The 20057-nt window shown below is 43.6% G+C and overlaps 1 protein-coding gene across 4 annotated transcripts in view; it reads left to right on the top strand.

Moving 5' to 3' along the window:
* The first annotated feature begins 1080 nt into the window (after positions 1-1080).
* The window catches only part of gsk3ba (glycogen synthase kinase 3 beta, genome duplicate a), a 33098-nt gene continuing 14121 nt past the window's right edge, over positions 1081-20057 (top strand). For 2 of the 4 annotated variants that reach the window (XM_020089994.2, XM_020089995.2), the window contains exons 1-4: positions 1083-1990; positions 9192-9385; positions 15049-15132; positions 19921-20031. In XM_020089994.2, coding sequence (XP_019945553.1) covers positions 1903-1990; positions 9192-9385; positions 15049-15132; positions 19921-20031 — 477 coding nt within the window. In that variant the 5' untranslated portion in view covers positions 1083-1902. Of the gene's footprint in view, positions 1991-9191; positions 9386-15048; positions 15133-19920; positions 20032-20057 lie in introns of all 4 variants that reach the window. The other 2 variants (XM_020089993.2, XM_020089996.2) reach the window with 2 other exon arrangements.

Here is a 20057-nt window from a genome sequence, read left to right as displayed (position 1 = left end):
ATTTTGCCAACTCAAATTGCTATTATCAACTGATATTGACCTAAAGCATGAGTACAGGTTCAACTTTCAAGGTCTAGCTTTATTTACACTGTGCCACAAATATAAAATGTACAAATATATCAAAAATGGTAGTTGGTAACTTAAATTGTGCAGAAGACCTTTACACGTAGAAGGGATATACACCATCTAGTCCTACATTATACAATCCTCACCCACCCCTCCATCGGCACAGTAGTGAGTATATTATGAGTGAATTTTATTTTTCTCCTGTAAATTATCCTTTTAAATTCAAACACTTCACCTCACCCTCCCCATCCAAACATGACAGAGAACCTGTGGTAGATTTCAGTTGTCATGAAAACTCAAAAGGTGTTTAGTTTGTCCAGTCTGGAGTACTGTAAAAAAGATGGCGGCCTCCGTAGAGAGGACCCCATTGATATTAATATAAATGGCCTTTTCTGGGGTAAAGAAAACTACAATTCATACAATTTAGATGAAACGAACTAATGAAAACATCATGAGGATTATTCTACATTAAATTTCTGCCAGTAGTTCCCTTTCACCTCAGTGTTACACACTGGACCTTTAAGGGCCGATGGATGAAGATGTAAAGGTCAGATTGAGCAGGTTAAAGAGCTGATGTGACGGGGCAGCCATGCACATACTCACGTGCAGGATCGTGTATTATTATGAGTTTAAAAGTGTTGAGGAGGGACTGGGGGGGAGGACTAGTGGGACTAACATAGCAACAGTGCTGCATGAGCACCGGTGCACTGTGACAGCTGGGCCCTTCTGAACTGACAGGACACTCCTGGAGCTCCCATTGGCCAAAAGAGTCATCAATCCCGGGTGTAGGCCCGCCCCTTGTCCCTGTCGCGGCACTGGGAAAAGGGCCTTTGAAGTCACGAGGGCGGTGCCAAGAAAAGTATGCCATGTGGTGCTCAAGAGCGGCGTTCCTATTGGCTCAGGGAAACACGGTCAACGCCCATTCGTGAAGGAGAGCGTCTCTGATTGGCTGAACTGGCCACCGCAGATCCGCCGTTTGCGCGTTCACAGTTTTTCCTATTCTCCGTCGCGGGTTACGTCAGCAGCGTGAACCTCCTCCCTCGACGGCGGAGCTATCCCTTTAGCCCCGTACGGAAGTAGCGTAGCATATGTGCGCGGCGACAAAGACAGCGAGACCGAAACCTATGGGGAAGGAATAAAAAAAGAAATCGGGTATCGTCTCACTGTTCGTCCCAAGACCGTCGTTTGCCGCGGAGCTCGCTGCCCCGGAGGCCACGGTGAGACGCCGAAATTAGACGGCGGCAGGGCGGGTTGTGGAGCTAGCGTGAAGCCGCCGAAGAAGACCGTGTCAACGGGCAGATTTTCCGTTGGAGCGTCTGTAGGCTAGCGTATATAGCGAGGGAGCCGCCATGGCAGTCGGATCATTGAGCCTCCACATCGGGATATGAAGAGGAGCCGCATGTGTCCCCGAGTCGTCACGTAAACGCCGCATTTATCCGCGATTTATCCGAACTCTGCCCTGGTTCATCTTTTATTCAGCCTCCAGAAGGAAAAATCGCAGTCGGGTTTTAACCGGGGGGCCACAGGGAGAGGCCAGATCCATGACTATTTCAGTCGGAGACGTGTCTGCTGAGGCCCGCTGAGAAAAACCTGGAATATAAGGAGGAAACGATGCTCTGATCGACGGCTGCTGGGACAGAACAGGGTCGTTTTATTTAGGAACCAGCGGGATAAAGGGGTCTCTTTCTGCCTGGCGTCCCTGTGAATTACTGTGACATTATTCATTTACTGGCAATCCTCCTTTGGATGAGAAGGGTCGGAGAATCGATCAGCCCCGCCGTTTAAGCAAGTCACAGTCTCCCGGAGGTCGAGAGAATCGTATCGGGGATTTGGATCATGTCGGGTCGGCCCAGGACCACATCCTTCGCGGAGAGCTGCAAACCAGTGCCGCAGCCCTCCGCTTTCGGCAGCATGAAAGTCAGCAGTAAGTACACCTCTGATTCAGGAGTAGCCTCCCCCTCTCTGCATGCACCAGGCCCCAGTGTGGGCTACATGTCCCCCCTCACTTAAATGTGTTAGCTTTAGCACCGCTGTATGTCTGTATCAGCGTCTGAGATTGGCCGGTGCTTAGCGGCGCACAGCTCGCCCACACCGCCTTGTCCCCGGGGGCCACACCGCCTGATCCGGGGTTAGCAGGCCGCGCCGGGCAGTGCCGTGGCCGGTAGGGAAGGTAGCACTGGCGCCGGCCTAGATCCCACAAAGCAAGCCGCTTCCTTCTCCCGCAGAATTTGGTCGTATCGGCGCACATTTCATCCTCGATCGGATCTCACGGCGGTGTTGCTTCACATCGCAGACCATATGCGTAATAAGGTTAAAGCGATAGGGCCGGTCTGTTACGCAACTGTCAGAGCGGAAGGTGCGCCCATAGTTGACTCGGGCGAAACTGATCCCGGAGAAGGGGCTGGTTCGCTGATCCTATGTGATGTGTGTCGAAATCAGACGGCTGTCAGGGAGTGTGACACAACCATACCCCGTGTCATGAAGCGGCACCGAGGCAAGAGGCCGGTTCTAGTCTGCCTGCAGAGATGGAGCCACGAGACCGCCCAGGCCTGTACCTGCTGAATAAGGGAGGCTGCCGGTGCTGGTCCACAGGCTCATCTGTTTAAATTTCTCCCCCTCATGTCATCTCTTTTTACCCCGTTACACTAATTCACGTGACAGTTTCATGTTTGATATCCAAAAGTCTCCAATTCTCAATTTACTGCATTTTATCTCAGGGTGTGTGTGGACGTCATAGACTGCAGATGTGTAAGTTCACATCAGGGCTATATATCATATCGTATAATATTGGCTGCATATGGCCCCAAATAAATCTGGATTACAGTTTTCATATCAACAATATCAATAATTATCACGTTGAATGTCACATCATTATATCTTCTACGTTTAAAACTTGATTTTTGCTCCAGAGTGAAGTTTGAGGTTTTAGACTCTTCTTTATGATCAGAGAATGACATGTAACAAATCATTTTATATTTTACAAATCCGAGATAGATCAATTGTGTGTTGCACTTCCTGATTCTGCTTACACAATGCACAATCAATATATGTTACTATTTATTGAACCTACATGATATTGCTATCGATCAAAATCATATTGTGATAGTTGGTGATATTGTTTTATTGTTCAGCCCCAATTCAAGGTATTAAAATCTAGTGTCTTATATATATATATATATATATATATATATATTATGAGATTTAGAAGTTTATCTTATAATAATGGTTTAATGCTCGTCTTGAAGATTACAATGGTGTGGCACAAATGTGAGTGTATTAGCCAGTTCTAAGTTGAATGAATCATTCATCTGTTAAATCAACATTATTAATGACTAATGACTGTTCTGTCTGGACACATCTACCTAGCCACACCATTTCTTATCTTGCAATGCAGTCACATCTTGGGTGTGAGTTCGGAAAAAGTGAGGCTGCCATGATGTGTGTTAGTGGGGTGAGGCCCGAGGCTGAGGCTCTCCTCTGGGCCTTGGCACTGAAAACCACTTAGCGGACCAACACACGCACGCACACACACGCACACACACGCACACGCACACACACACACACACACACACACACACACACACACACACACACACACACACACACAGAGAAGCACTTCCATCCCTCACCCAATATTTCTCCTGCCCCAGATATGGGTGTTGAAGCTTTGGGGGATCATTCATGGGGATGTTATAAAATGCTGTTCCCTTTGCTAAGTGTTGTGCTGGTCAGTAAGTTGGCTGAACTGAGAGCTGAGAGTCTTTGGCCTAATTATTGTGCAGATATAAGCTACTGAATTAGCTCCAGAATGCGAGACTGACCTTGTGGTCTTAACATTGCACAAGTTTTACACCGGACATTTTGCTTTAGTTTCTTAACCTGAAAATAATTTTTCTCCTCTGGTAAGTCAGGAGAAAAGTCTGCTCATTTCAACTCTTATTTAGTTTGCTCGCTATTGACATCATGAAGATTGATTGTGTTCAAGTAATATTAGTAAGTTACTGACTGGGTTCCAAGTTGTTTCTAGCATTTATCTTCTTTTGGTCTTCACAGTTACACAGGTCAAATGGATATCTAATTAGACAATTTGTGTCATTCATGCCTGTAATTTATTGCCAATAAATCAACCAGAAAAAGACTCTAATTATATACTTTATTGGTAAAAAGAATAGAACAAGGACACCAGAACAACTTTGCCTGGTAAACAATTGATTGGTTTGAATGAAAACTAGCCAAACTGACCCTAACCCTGGGGCGTCCACACCAGAGTTTTGAAACACTTTGGAAATGCTGTTGGTCCCCAGAGATGTTTGGATACGATGATGTAGTCTCTCACATTAGCTTCCTAATTCCTAATTTTTTATCAGCTACAACTCGACTACTGAACCCAAAACGATGCTCACACTTATTTTCACCAGCAGTTTTAAAGCGCAGGTTTAAAACAGAAAACCTATTAGTATGCATGTAGCCACAGAGTGAAGTGGTTGAGTAACACATTTAAACAGAATCTATTTCAATCGTGGCAAGGACTGGGGCAAAAGGCACTTGTTGAAATAATCAGACTACTCCTGTTTGTTGTCCAGCTGATGAACATGATCCAGGAATTGGTTTGATGTTTGCTGAACAGGCTGGCACTGGTCCTCAGGGTTCGTGGGTAGACATGTGTCCATAATAGAAGCAGCTGCACTTGTTGACTTGAATGAAACATGTAATGAAGAACTGGGTGAAGCAACCCCTTGATATAGTGCGCGTAATGTAATATGAGACTTGATATAGGCCTCGTTATTGTAACATTATTATTCAATGTCTTATTCTGGACTTAAATTTTGAATTACACAGTTTGGGGCTGTGTTTGTGCATCTGAGTGAAATGACAGGAACTGCCCGTTACCTCTGGCTGATCAAATTCAGAAATAGTTCTAGATATTGTTTTTTATGCCATTTATCACTGACCTGTTTTTAAATTTAATTGCAGCGTGAATGCACCAATAATTAATCTGACATAAAAAGAAAGAAAATAAACCCTATTGAGAAAAGGCAAAGTATCATTTTTTCTGTAATGGAGCAATCTCTACTCAACTCTCTAGTAAGGGTTACTTTATAAAAAAAATGGTTTCCATCCCAACAAATGACAACAGAAACTTAAATAGACTTACAAATACTTATTTATCTTCTGGCATTTCTTTTATTTCAATCTAAAATAAGAATTTTAACCTGTCCACCACACACACACACGCACACACACTGTGAATAACTTGGCTAGTGATCTCAAGCAGCTGGAGCCAGTGTGTTCTGGAGAGAATACTCTTACCCCTCCCACACAGGCAGGCGGAAACTCACACACACGTACACACATACATATACATGCATACATTCACACTCTAACATGAGCACCCTTGGGTTTTGTTTTTGGGGTGAGGCAGCTGGCCATGAACAATAAGTGTCTTGTTTAGCATTTCAGAGCTACGGCTCTCTCTCCCTCTTTCATTTCCCTCCTTTCCTGACATTGAGCAAATAATGATGGGAACCAAATGAACTAATTACATTCTTTGATTCCCGATGAAACGTCGAGACTCACCGACAATTTGTGAACAATCTCGAACAAAAGATTCAAAAGAAAGCTGGATGTGGAGATAAAGAGACAGGAGGAGATGATCGGTCTGTGGGTGTAGTCAATGTGGTGGCAGGACTGGGCAGCCACGTCTCTACAGGCTCCACACCACTCTGATATTTAAAAATCTATCTAATCTACACACTCATACCTTTATGTCTTGATTTAAGCTCTGCTCAGCCAAGCTTGACATGTGTCAGGGGTGACATTCCTGTGATGGGATGTTCCAACAATGAAGTAAATTAATATCTAATCAGCCTCGCAATAGTAGTGGAATGTTTTGTGTGTGAGTGTGTGCATACCTGCACACATTAAGGTAATGCATTTGCACTTTTGCTTTTGTTGCACTCTGTTTTGCTGTTGAGGAATTTAGCAAATCTCTTTAGACATTCTTCACAGATGTCACTCTGACCTGCAGTCCACAGCTGTTCAGAAGCTGTTTGAAAGCCTGAGATTGTATGTCACCTTAAATAAACCAATGAAAGAAAATCACTGCATATAAAACCTAGGTTTGCAAATGTGTAGAAAACATTTGTAGGCATTGACCTGAAATGCTTCTGCCAACATCTTAGAGTTTCAGCAGCCCACGCTGTGTGTGACATTGAATGTATACAAACCCCTACCACATTTCAGAAAAACATGTCTCAGAATCAGAATTTCAGAACACCATTCAACATTTTATTTGCCCTTATACAAAACTATAATCACAGATCCTTACTTTTTATTTGTGGTATCTGTTTGTCATTCCCAAAGAGTCATTAATAAACACACTTATTTAATTTAAGAAAAATGGAGAAATCTAGAAAAATCACAAAAACGTGCTCACACATTTTTGTACCACATACAGAACTGCTTACTTTGTGTAATTATATCCAAACCCCACATGTGTTCTGCAACTACTCAATAATAGTGTTGTTTGGACGTTGTGTTCAGTTGTGGCCTGAACTAGCCTGATGACCTGAATTAACTATTGATGCCTCCGGCTAAAGGTCCCAGCAGCTGTGTCCATGCTCTCACTTACAGTCGAGTAATACTGCATACGTACATAAAATCACGCTCTCTGATTTGTCACGCAAGTTCTATTGTTGTAACAGGCTGATCGATAAAGTAACCATGGCAACGATTCCACGATTCGGGTTGACTTTGGTGAAAATGTATGTGTGATGCTCACATTTGTGTGAAGATAATCCTTCACTGGTTGTGATTGTGAGATTGTCCTATATAAACTGAATGGATATCTGTGTGATTTTCCAGCTTCAGCAGATTAGTGTGTGAAAGGTCACACTCCACACAGACCTCATCATCAGTCACCCACAAGACAAAAAAAATACAATTTCTGATCGTATGCTTGATGGTGCATTCCTTATTTCCTTATAGTCTCGCACAGAACTCACTGTGGGATGTGTGTGTGTATACACAGACTTTTCTCACGGTTTGAGGAAGTGCAGAGGCGTCATAGAAAAGGCCGTCCTGGAATATTTTGGCAGTCATAGTTCTCTCTCTCTCTCTTTCTCTCACTCTTCTTTCTCTCTCACACTCTCTTAGAAAGTCTATTTCTGTCACAGAAACCGTCTTCAGTTTCTCTTTCTAGACACGGTCCTGTAGAGTGAAGTAGAGTATGGTTACCCGACCCAAGCACGTTGGGACCCACCAGGACCCGACAGGTCAAGTGGGTTTCGACAATTTTTACACATTATTTGCGGGGTTGGGTTGGGCCATACTTGATTTTGGGCTTGGGTCGGGCTCTGATTAAAAAATGAAATGCCCATTAGGTTCAGGTCAGGCTTGGGTAGTTAAGCTTCTTTATCGCAAACCCTGCACCTTTTCTCTCTCCCTTATTTTCCTAATTCTTTGATCGTAACCGTAATAACTTGGTTGTTTTGTTGGATTCTGGGTTTGATACCGAAAGGTCTTTCTTTTTTTTTTTTCCTTTTGCCAATGTGTGAAACTGTGTGTTGACAAAAGCACTATGTGTGTCCAAATCAATGCCCCTGCTTGAAAACAAGCCCAGCCTGGATCAGTAAACCTCTGAGTTAGTGTTACTTAGTTTCTGGTGTTACATTTGAACCATGGGTGTTTATGTAACCATATTGTGATGTGTATGCTGGGTGTTGACTTAAAACTCGCACAAACTCTAATTGAATGCTGGGAGTTTGCCAGAAGTCGGCACGAGATGATCTCACTAGTGTCCTCTATGTGGAGGTGGTCTGCCATCACAGTTTGACGCATGACATTTCCATTAAATAACACCACGGTTATTAAGCAGCACTAATCCACTAATCATCATGAGTGTGGGCTGACAAATATGTTTCACGTCTATCTCAGCAACTCACCTAAATTTGAACATGTAATGTCTTTCTGCTGCCGTTTGTGTAGAGGAGATGTACACTTACATGACATGAGTCCTCCCAGTCGGGATATTGATTTAGAGGGATGCAGGGGTTGTTCTGAGGATTTGTCGCATAGTGTGCTGGTTGTTTGGGGATTGATTTCAGAGTGTAAAGACAGCAGGTATTTATATATCTCGCATTATTGTCTGATTCTTTAACTGCCTTTTAATGTGAACTTTAGTTCAATGCTGGAATGCTGTGCCTTAACTCTGCTTCGTGGTTTGTTATAAAATGTACAATCAAGGAATGGGGGGTCATAGCTGTCCTGCCTGTATGCCAGTAGTGGACAGAGCGGATGTCTGTGTACAAGGCAGAGGTGGCATGGCAGGACAGGATGGAGACACTGCATCACACATTTGAGTCAGGGTTGCTGGCATGCAATTAAAAATCAGACACTGTAATTAAGCAAAGGTGGCAAAGTAAATGACAGTATAGTTGGATATATCTGTATTCAAGATGTATTTAAAGCTATTATGGAGGTGGAGGAAAGCCAGGTTTAAAAAGGGAGGGTATTGAATTGGTCAGTCTGTACATTGTAGATGGATCAAGAAAGTAAGCCATACTTTATACTAATCCCTATTTGATGCATTGATTTGTAGAAATGCACCAATGCATTCTGGTATAAAAATCAAAGATCGGTTGTGTCAGGCAGTCAATGCAATGAATTAAAGTGTGTTTCTTTTAAGATAAAAGTTGAATAAGTTTAAATTCTTTCACTAAGTATCAAAGTTATGTCACACCACTAAACAATTTCAAACATATTTCATCATGGTGTTCAAACAGTTCAAGTGTTTGTTTGAGACATTTTTTGATCTTAGATGTTCTGTATCAGCTCAGACATGGGTTACACTCAGTCAGCCAGTCAGCTGGGAGCGGATTAGTACAACAGCTGCAGGAAGCATTGCTTGAATCAGTGGAGGTTAAACTGGCTGCATCTAAAGAAGGAGGCCATATTTTCCTTTTTGTCTCAGCCAAGAAATTTGACAGCAGAGAATTTCTACTGTAAAATTTCATCATTAGACGCTGCAGTTAGGCTCTGAGAAAGTATTCAGCTTGTCTGATTTGAATTTGCTAAATCACTACCTTGTTCTGAGCATCTGTTTTTTTCTATCTCTTGATTTTTAGGGGATAAAGATGGAAGCAAGGTAACAACAGTTGTGGCCACTCCGGGCCAAGGCCCGGACCGGCCACAGGAGGTGAGCTACACGGACACCAAGGTCATCGGTAACGGCTCGTTCGGCGTCGTCTACCAGGCTAAACTCTGCGACTCCGGAGAGCTGGTGGCCATCAAGAAGGTCCTGCAAGACAAGAGGTTCAAGGTAAAACATGCACTTACGCAATCCACAGTATCTTCCTCGTTTGTGTGTGGTCGTGGTGGGAAGGTCCCCTCATTCAAGAACAAACTTGAACACATTAACTCTCATCTGTCAGGTTTAGTTTTTAGGAAATGTCATATTTCCTCCTCAGCAAAGCTCTGCTGGAATCCTCCTCCTGGTCTTTGAATAGATTTGACAGATTGCCTTGTTGTCCCTCGGCTGGGACGACATTGTCTCTGTCCCCTGGATGGGGGGGGGGCTGCTGCCGGTGTCCCTGCTGCTGTTTTGCAGTTCACAGATAAAAGAGCTGAGACTTCTAAGCCGGCGGGACAGCTGTTTAGATTCTCACTAAGTTATATAGGCTTAGGGGTTAGAGGTGCCCAACATGATCAGAGAAAGTGAAATGGGATACGTATATATATTATTGAATAAGTACCAGGTTTAAAACTGTGTTTTTCAGACAAATGAACTACATTAATTAGTTACACCTACATTAAACAAATGCTGCCCAACGCCACAGTTCTGCAATAATGTTTGCTTTTAGTCAGCTTTACACTTTTCCTGGTTTACACTCTGGCGCTGCACCTGCTCTGGCACAAGGTTATGACACAAATTGAACATTTGTGCACCTATTCTGTTTTACATCTTTGGAATGACAATGCAGCACTTGTAAGACAGCAAGGTTCCGGGCGTGTTTCCGACACGGCTCACCAAACTCCTCTACTGACACTTTTTAAGCAGGTTTACTTGTATTTGAAAATCCTGTGTATTCTGTTAATTTTGGTATAAAAGAAGTATTAAGCCATTTTCAGACACAACCTGTGGGTAAAACTCAGAGACAGCAATAAATCCTACTCCTCAGAGGATCTAGCTGCTATAGAACAAAGCAACATTTTTATGAATGGTATGCCCTGGGTTGCACTGATTGGTCTCCACACATTGGTTCATTCTCCGTTAATATCACACGTGCCCTGGCTTTAACAAGGCACACAGTCAAGATGATGCAATACTATGCTTAACAGTAATGGTTTCCACATGTGCTTTGAAAAACCTTGACAAACCTGCGTTATATTTGCACAGTTTCAGTGTGTACACAGAATTCCAGCTCAGAGAATAGAAACTGATTAGTGGCCCCGTTAAATCAAAGGTTTGCCTGTTTGAAAATTCTGAGAATTTCTTCAATGCTGAGATCGATAACACATGTCTCATGTCTGTACGCTAAATATGAAGCTAGACCGAGCAGCCTGTTAGCTAAGCTTACCACAAAGATGACAAAGAGAATGTCTGGCTCTGTCATGTTATTTCTGTCCCCATGAAAATAACCGTTAAATAAGTAAAGAAGAAAAATAACACATGTATATAATGTACACCTGTACACCTTCTATTTGATTAGCTGTCCCTCCACTATTAGGGTAAGTTGTTGTCTCCTTCGGATGGATTTACGTTGACTCAGGAGAGTCAGGGTGTGTAAGCACAGCTTAACGATGAAGGGGGGTGGCAGGACAAACTTCACCTATAGCAAGTCACTGAAGTTATGTGCTTGGAGCCTTTTTTTTCGCTCGCTCTGTGAATGCTGCGCTGAGCCAACCAGTTGAGCTAAATACTTGAGCAGCTCACTGCCCTGGGCTTAACCTCATGCAGTGTTTCAGCAGGTGCTGGTCCACAACTACCCGAAACTAGACAATATAAATGATGTCCCTTTATGGTGTGGGGGGTCAGCCATCTGTCACGAGATGCGCAATCTTTGTTCGGGCTACACCCCCCCTCCCCACTTGTGACTGCATGCTGGCCACATTGAAGTCATATCCTGCCTGTGGTTCGCGCACACTAGCAGGTTGCATTTTTAAACAGCTCGGTGGTCAGCCGAAGATCACTCAATTTCCTCTTTAAAGCAGATCCTCCACCTCGGCAATCTCTGGCTGTGTATCTGCTTTTCTGTCTCACTGCTCCCCCACACACCCTCAGCCTGTCCTTCTTCTGAACAGCTTGTTACAAAAAAAAAATGAGGCAAATGAGAGCTAAGACTCCTCACATGACTGCCGAGCACGTGCCAATGAGTGTGTGTACCCACGCTGCACACAAACACACAACCAAACACCTGTGTTCTACTTTTCCTCGTTCTCCTCTTTAAAAGCCTTTTTCCTGTCTGGTGGATGCTCACTACACACACACATGCAGATGCACACATGTGTTTATCATGTGAATAGGATCTGTGTTTTTGTGTAGCTGATGAATGTGTGAGACAATTTTGATGGGCTTACAGTCAACTCCTGTTGCATTATGGGATGGGTCCTTCTCCTCTCCCATCTGAGGGATCACATATCAGCCTATTGGAAAATGGATGCTCACATTAAAACTAACACAGAGTGAGAGCATGTCTGGTGTTTGTTCTTATGGAACATTGCTTTTTGTGTATATTTTTTCAAGTAATCAAGAAATAACAAAACCACCAATAAATGTATATAACTAACAGGTATTGTCTGTGTAGTCACAACCTTGTATAGCTAAGTTGTCCATCAAAATTAAAAACACATCAATGCACTTGAAACTAGAGGGAGGCCGCAATTTCCTGTCGGAACATGTCTGAGCCCAAGAAACGACTAAAAAAAACGCCCGACCCAAAATCAAATCTCACTTCCAAGTCATCCACACTCTACTTGAGACTGACCACAGACAGGGCAGGGCAGTCAAAGTACTGAGGGACATACTCTAGTAAACCTGCAAGAATCATTCTTGTCAAGTTTAACTTAAGTGAATCGACCATTAGCAATCTTATTGACAATGAAAATAAAGAGTAACACCCTTTCCTCTGAGATTGATCCACTATCTGCATTTAATATCATTTAGAAACCGAACAGTGACAGTACAGTGTTGTTTTAGAACTGGGAAACTATGTGCGTGTGTCGGGTTGTTGTGCGATTGCTCTCTGCTGTTAATCTTTTTGGAAACTGGATGTGGATTAGTCTGGCAGTTTACATCAGCAGATTGAAGTGCTCAGGTGTGGCACTCCTGGCAGCTTGCAATTGGGGCACTCTCTCTCGCTCTCTCTCTCTCCCCCGTCCCTCCCTCTCTCTCCCCCCTCCATCTGTCTCTTTCTGCCTCCCTCTGTCTCTGTTGGCTGCTCTGCTGACACACTGGAGGATGACAGGTCAGCAGGAATGACTGCAGTATAACTGGAGCTGGGCAGGGCCCGTCTGCTCTTCCTGCAAACGGTACCACCTTTCTCACGCATTACAACGCACACGCACGCACGCACACGCACACGCACACACACACACACACACACACACACACACACACACACAGCAAAACACAACCTCAAACACTCCCATCAGGCCACCGCAGCAAGACGAGGGCGTTGCCTGCAGCCCTCGATGGTTCAATGGCTGGACTGTGACCCACATGATATGATGTCACTTCATGACATGTGCGTGAGTGTGTGTGGTGAGAAAAAGCAGAGGGCGGACTGTGAACTATACGTGGTGGTGCTTGTCAATGCTTCAGGATGGAGGTGGTGTTAGTGGACAGTTGGCTCATTCTGCTCTGTTAAAAAATGAATGAGTGTGAATTAGCTCCTCATAAAGAGTCAGAAACGTGTGGTAGAGCAACAGCATATCTGCCTGCACCAGCCAGTGTGGTCCTGACCCACGTAACAGGGGATCTCATTAGTCACACAATGGGTGCGTCATCTGGCAGCACAAGTAGTTGAGCTTGTCAGCCTGTCAGTCGATCACAAACAGTAGCTTACATTTATATTGAATAATAAAGTTCACTGGTTTTCTTATCTGGGGGTTAATATCTGATTTTCATCAGCTTTTCGTTCATTCAGGTGTTTTCAGTTCTGTGAGGCAGCTCATGAACTCGTCACTTTTTACATCAAGCTCCCATCTGAACAATATGAGACTTTCACAATATTGGCATTTTGCGGTTGCCAAAATGAAAGCTTTTATTTTACAGCAATACAAATGCAGGAAACTCTTTTATCTATCAGCCGATACATTAGAATGTGAAATTTTGAATCAGCTTCGCCTCCAAAAAATCAATGTCAATCGGCCTCTGCAGTGTAGCATACGAGATCTAGTGGTGCAACATGTTGTTGCCTGCTCTGTGGTCAGCTAGTTAATTGCACATCCTGAAACTGTATTTGCCCAGAAATCCAGTGTGCATTGTGTAGGTTGAATGTTTGTCTGTTGCTCGACTGGCTTATATACGAGCCACACAACCACACAGTTTAATTGTTGGCTTCTCAGCCAGTAAGCTCGGTCTGTCGATCAGGAAATGAGCCTGTGAGTTATGGTACTCGTGAGTCACTGTGTCAGGTGGTGCTGTACATACACCTAAATTTGCTCAGTATGAGTGACCTATAAGCTGATTACTGTTGAGCTTTCTTATTTAACTTCTTCCCAACAGGAGCGAGCTCTTTCATGGAAACGCCACGCTGTAAGCACAGAAACCACTGAGCATAGATATGAAAAAAGCACACGTTAGCTTGCATATTATGTGTAGTTATTTCCATTTATGCAAATTTGAGGGGGAAAAGGCATTTATTTTATGTAAAGCTCATACCCTGATATTCAGAATAATAATATGCATATCACTATATGACTCCTAAGCAGGAATATTCCCATTGGAAGAGCTGATACCTCCAATAAGGCCCAACTGTCCCCTTATGAAACCACATTTAAATTCACTAGATCTGGATTTTTATTCTGATCTAAATTATATACTCATAGACATTTGTCCCCTGAAGAAAGTGAAAATCTTGTAGTTTTTGCGTAATCTTGCTTTCAAACTAACCAACGAATGACTCCACTACTCTACCACTGACTGGTTTTGTCCGTGTATTGTGTTTCCCTTTCTGTTTTCTAACCCTTGTCCTATCTCATAGTCTAAAGTGCAGTCCACACTCTCCAAGTGTTACACAAGCACTTTAGATCAAATCAACACACAATGCACAGGGGGTAGGGGTGGGGGGAGCTGTAATGGAGCTGTTATAACTTTATGTAATGCTTGAATTCCTTCCCATCCTTGAAAAAGTCCATATGCACGACCTTCTTCTGTGTGGATTCGCTCTATATGAAAATGTTGTCCTCCTGACCCTGTAGTGAATCGTGTCTCCTCACACTTCAAGTTTATTGGACCAATTATTACGTAATCACATTTATTTTCACATCATTCTCTCAGAACTAATTCTGCATAATCACGTTGTCATGTTTTATCCCATGGGATCCAATCTTCCAAGAAGGAATGAGTATCCACTTTTCTCTTTATCAGCATTCCTTTGCAGCTACCACATCCATATTTTTGTCCAAATCCTGATTCTTGACAAACTCGTACGCTGAGCTTGTGACAGGTTAACAACAAGACGATTGTGTGTTCGGGAGGATAATGAGTTGCATTCCTATTGTGGGTCATGAGATGTAGCGATGCAAAGTTTTTTAAGCAACATTCCGTATGGCCATATTGCAACCATTACTGCTGGACCTTCATAACACTTCCAGATTCTTGTCAGGTCTAAGTGTCATAACACTTAAATAAAACCATCCGTCGTTGTGCTGTTGGTCCAACAAAAACTTTTCAATGTTCACAGACTCACAGAATCATGATTATCACAATTGTCTGAATCTTATATTTAACATGTCCTCCATGTTTGTTTCTTTTTTCAGAACCGTGAGCTGCAGATCATGAGGAAGTTGGACCACTGCAACATAGTCCGCCTGCGTTACTTCTTCTACTCCAGTGGTGATAAGGTCAGCTCGCTGAGTTTTCTTCTACTGCTATCTTCATTTTAACTGTAACTGCATGCAATGCTGCACTTTTATTTATTCTTCTATATAAGAAGATAGTGTTGAGTTTTTTTTATGGTAATTTCTTGTCACCAAGAAGAAATGTTCTTAACTAGAAATCTCGATTCCAGTCATTTAAAGGGTCGGGTCAAAACATTTTACATACTTATAATAATTATTTATTTTTACAAACCTTTACACAAGTCATATTGACAACTGATTTCAGTTTATGGAACCTTGAAATACTTTTCAAGCAGTTGCTGTTGAATGATATGATTCAATAAAGTGACAACACAGCAACAGTCCAGTAATTTACAGTTTAGAGAGCTGCAGCGTGTGGGTGTTGGTGAGAGACAAGTAGGAACATCTGTGTTTGGTGCTGGTGCACTTGCAGTTGCAACCGAACCAGATGAGATGAATGTTACCTAATTTTCACTAACATGAGGTGCTGGCTGTTGTCTGAGGGTTGACTGAGGAGGATGTCTTGGTTTGAGTGGGAGACCAGCGCAACACGTCGAAAGCGGTGCACTCGTTAATTTGTATACCATCAATTTTTCTTTATTTTCCTGGGAAATTTCTGTCTATCCTATTTTTTCAATATATCCAGTGTTTCCCCCATCTCCCCCTTCAGCTGTCTGCCTGCTGGCCTGTGGTGCCTCACATTAGTACATACTGTACATCATGACAGGGAAGTCCCTCTCTGCCCTTCTGTCTGTCTCCATCACCCGTCAGCGCTTCCCCTGGAGACTACAAGGCTGGACTATGTCATTCCGTTAGCTGACAAACAAGCAGAGGTCCATGTGTCAAATATAGACACAAATGGAGCTGGCACGCATGCTGTCGGGACTATACCCATGACGCTGCGGTGAGGAATGCTTCCCTGTTGCACACCTCCTGAGGCCATGGAAAGCTGTCTGGGATTATACGGTAGTAATGATGGTGAGGGGTGGTTCAGAGGAGAGAGAGGATGGGTAGGGGGCATTAGCCTGCTGGACTGGAGAGTGTCGGGTAATTATAGACTCACAGAGCCGTCCCCTCCACGCTTTAAGCTCCACCCTGTTCCCACTCCTCCTGTCATGCCATGAGCCTACTTACCACTGGGCATGGCAGCTCCGTCTTGGTATACTGACACACTGAGCGACCCCACTCTGTCCCAACCTGCCTTTACCGATCACATGGTTTTTAATAATCTGCAACTTTTGTTTGCATCTCTGATTAGCTTCACCTTTAGACACCCCCCCACCCCCCACTGTGTCTGCTTTCATGTATCCATTTCCTCTCCCTTCTCCGCCCCCTCACTGTATGACTCCAGGCTAATTATGGAGACTGGCACCATATTGTTGGAATGGGGATTTACCACCCATAGAGCCATGCGTTAGAAAAAAGAGTAGCGAAGCAGGGGGAGAGGTAATGTCACTAGGAAAGAGAGGTTAGTGGATGAATATGTAGTTGCCTGCAAGTTGATGAATAGATGACAGAAAAATGAAATAGAGGCTGACGAAGAGATAAGGTGAGGTGAGTTGAGGTCAGGTCAAGTGTGCGTAGGTGCTGCTGGTGTCCCGGTGTGAGGGATCATGCTGGGTGCAGCTGCGTGACAGGCCAGGACTGCTGCAGCTGTAGCCGTCAGCATGTGCACAGGTAGTCTTATGTAACCACTTACATGTGGTGTGCTTGACACACAGGGTGTACTTTTTGCTTTTACCCTTTAACCACTTGTATAATACTGTTCAAACAGGAGGCCACTGCTCCAAACAGCGTAGGCAGTTTAGCAAATAGTGGGATGACTTTCAACTCTTCACAACAAGAGTGTACGACATTCAGCTGACACAGTTTCCCTCTGCTAAACTTGTTGTTGGGTTTAATTATCTTGCGAAGACTCCGAACCCACCAGTCCTCCTACTGAGTAACACCATGCGATCCCAGTGTGTCATTGACGCTGTGCTGAAATCACTTAAAATAAATACAACTTTATTCAGGAGTAATACATTTTGAAGCATATTCCACACAGTTAATTATTCATCCAAAGCCATGAGTGAAGCCTGTGTTGTCTTTCTATGCTGACTCTTTGTGTCTATTTTCTTTACTTATTGAAGAACAAGCTATATTTTGTCAGCTGTTCTGCAGAACTTGTATATATTTTTTTCCCATTTAAATGGTTGATGTAATTAACTCACACTTTTAGGCTGGATTACCAACTGGACAAAGAGGGCAACTGCCCCTGGGTCTGAACCCTCAGATAGTTTCATTGCCTCAGTTCTTCTGTGTGGCAATTCTTTTTTTCTTTTGAAAAATTGTCTGATAATATTGTTAATTCAAGCAGAATATAAACTGAAATTACAAAGCCCGTCCCTGCAGTTGTCTTCTGATTGAGAGGGACCAGGGACGGGCCAGGTCAGAACTGAACCTGCACAAAATACTGAAACTGCCAGTTGTCTGCTTGTCATTAGTCATTGCTTGTTACAAACAAGCAATGACTAATGACTAGGTTCATATTTTTATGCACAGAGAGGAGGAGGAAAAAAGGCTGCAGGTGTCTGCAGCTCATTTTTGCCCTAGGTCTTTCTAGTAGTGAAAATCCTCCTGGGTTCTTTCATATAAAGGATGATGATGCAGACCCTGTGAGGGAAGAGTGACACGTGTATAAGAAGACATGTATGTGGCTGTGGGACCTGAGCATACTGCATTTATATTACAGACCTATTCATAGATGTGCATTGTGATGTTTGTAACTGTCATCATTCATTCATCTTTCTGGCATCCTCCTCAATTTCACAGATTCATTAGCACTGACTGTTGTGCAAGTGACTGTAATGACTTGGATTTCCATTTGCATTAAGTCAAGTGCTGACTTGTAGTGTAATGTAATTTGTCAAGTATGATTGCCAAACTCAACAAGGGGCACATGACCAGGAAGCACATAAACTAGACTTGTGGAAACGGTCATTTATGCCGTGTCCTGCTCAGCTGTGTCTTACACACAGCACAGCTTCCATCCTTCGATCCTGCAATATGACATAACAGTCATTTCCGTTGATGGATAGCTGAGCCAGTTCTTCAGGTGCAAGCGATCTCCTCAGCAAATTAGAGGCTGAATTATTCAGCCGGGGAGCGAGTGAGAAGCCAATCAGATCCCTGCCTGGCTAACCATCTGGGAACAAGCCAAGGAAGTGGCTTTGTAGTGAGGCAGGAAGTGAGTCATTGCTGTTGCTAGGCTAAATATAGCTTTGGTGGCACTGGTGGGAGGCGGAGCGGGCCTTGCAGCCGTCACACATGTTATCAATGGGAGTTTTGCTGGTGAAGAAGGAATGGGCACGTGCACACACACACGTGGCTACTGGAAAGAGAGGGAGTGTTATGGGGTGTGGATGATAGCAGTGACGGGCGAGTGTTTAAATTTCTTTAAATTCTGCTGTTTGTCACCAGTATGCGACAATCTCTCTATCTAATCATGTGAGTGTGAGCAGCAGAGTGCAGTCACCACAGAGCAGGGCATTGAGCTGACAGAGGTGTACCACATAGTCTCTCTGGGAGCTCCTCACAGGTCCAGCACTCTCATTGTGCTCTGCAGACCCGCAGTGAACCAGCTGCGTTCACCACCTAAGCTGCATGTTGTGCAAATTGTTAACACACTCAATCTTGGAGGACAAGACATGTTTCCTGCAAGATCTTTCCCACACAAAAGAAAAACTGACTTGTACATTAATGTTCTCACATTCAGTCTCTCCAGAAAATTTCAGCTGAAAGTGTGAAGTTCATTGCAGATCTGAAAGCAGCTTTAGTCGCCCTGACAGAGTAGAGAGAGAGAGAGATGGAGCAATGCATCATTTGTAGAATATTCTGATTTAAAATCTGACAAAAAAAAAAAACAGCTGCCAGTCATAGATCACATTGCTGATAGCAGAAGTATTCTTCACGTCACACAGTCCAAATGTGTCATCTGACGTCTGCTGTTCATCCTCCTGGCACACTATCAAGGAGCAGCAGGCGAGTTGTGTATGAGGATGTCTGAGTACAAGAGTAATTTCCGTTGTCAGTCTATAAGGTGCATTGTGTCTAAACATATTTCCCCACTGTTGCATTGCAGCAGGAGTGCAGTTTGCAGTGGTGACTTTAATGTCTCGAACAATAGTTTCACGAGAAACACCCAGTGACTCACTTCAAACAGGAAGTCCTAGAATAATTGGGTAGAGAAGCCTCAGATGCAACATCCTTTCAGGGTCGACGCGCTCCAGAGTCGAATGTGCACGACCCGGCCCTGCAACGCAGGAAATGATATCATTGTCTGTGGCTGTTGTTGGAGTACAGGCATCATGACGCATGCTTGTGTGTTTCCTGCCGCTGGCAAAGAGCCCTGTACAATGGATCCCCAGTTAGAGAGTGGAAAGAGAAGCAAGGGGCCGAATCCTGTAGTGAGACATTGAAACGAGTGCTGTGAAAGAGAACATGAGTTACATCAGCTTAAAACAGCTTTTTTCATCAGGGAGACACACTCGAGAAACAAGAGGGAGTACAGATGGAGGGAAGAGGAAAAGAAAGGAGACGTGCATGAATGTGTGTATATATAGATCATAAATCTTATTTTTATTCAATTTACATAAAATGAATTTTGTTGGGGTTTGTAGCCTTACACGTTGTCTTATAGGGGTTAATTCTTTTCTGCAAAAGTCCTAATTTCCAGTTTTTCTGCTTGATTCACGTGGTTTGTGCACGTGTTGAAACCTCTTTGTTCTTGTTTGTGCGTCTCTCCAACAGAAAGATGAAGTGTATCTGAACCTGGTCCTGGACTACGTTCCTGAGACTGTCTACAGAGTGGCAAGACACTACAGCCGAGCCAAACAGACCCTGCCCATGGTTTTTGTCAAGGTATCAAAGTGTGTGTTTGTGTGTGT

Source organism: Paralichthys olivaceus, chromosome 10, assembly GCF_024713975.1.
Source record: "Paralichthys olivaceus isolate ysfri-2021 chromosome 10, ASM2471397v2, whole genome shotgun sequence".
In the NCBI taxonomy this organism is placed as follows: Eukaryota; Metazoa; Chordata; class Actinopteri; order Pleuronectiformes; family Paralichthyidae; genus Paralichthys; species Paralichthys olivaceus.
This window is presented reverse-complemented; position numbering and strand designations above follow the sequence as displayed.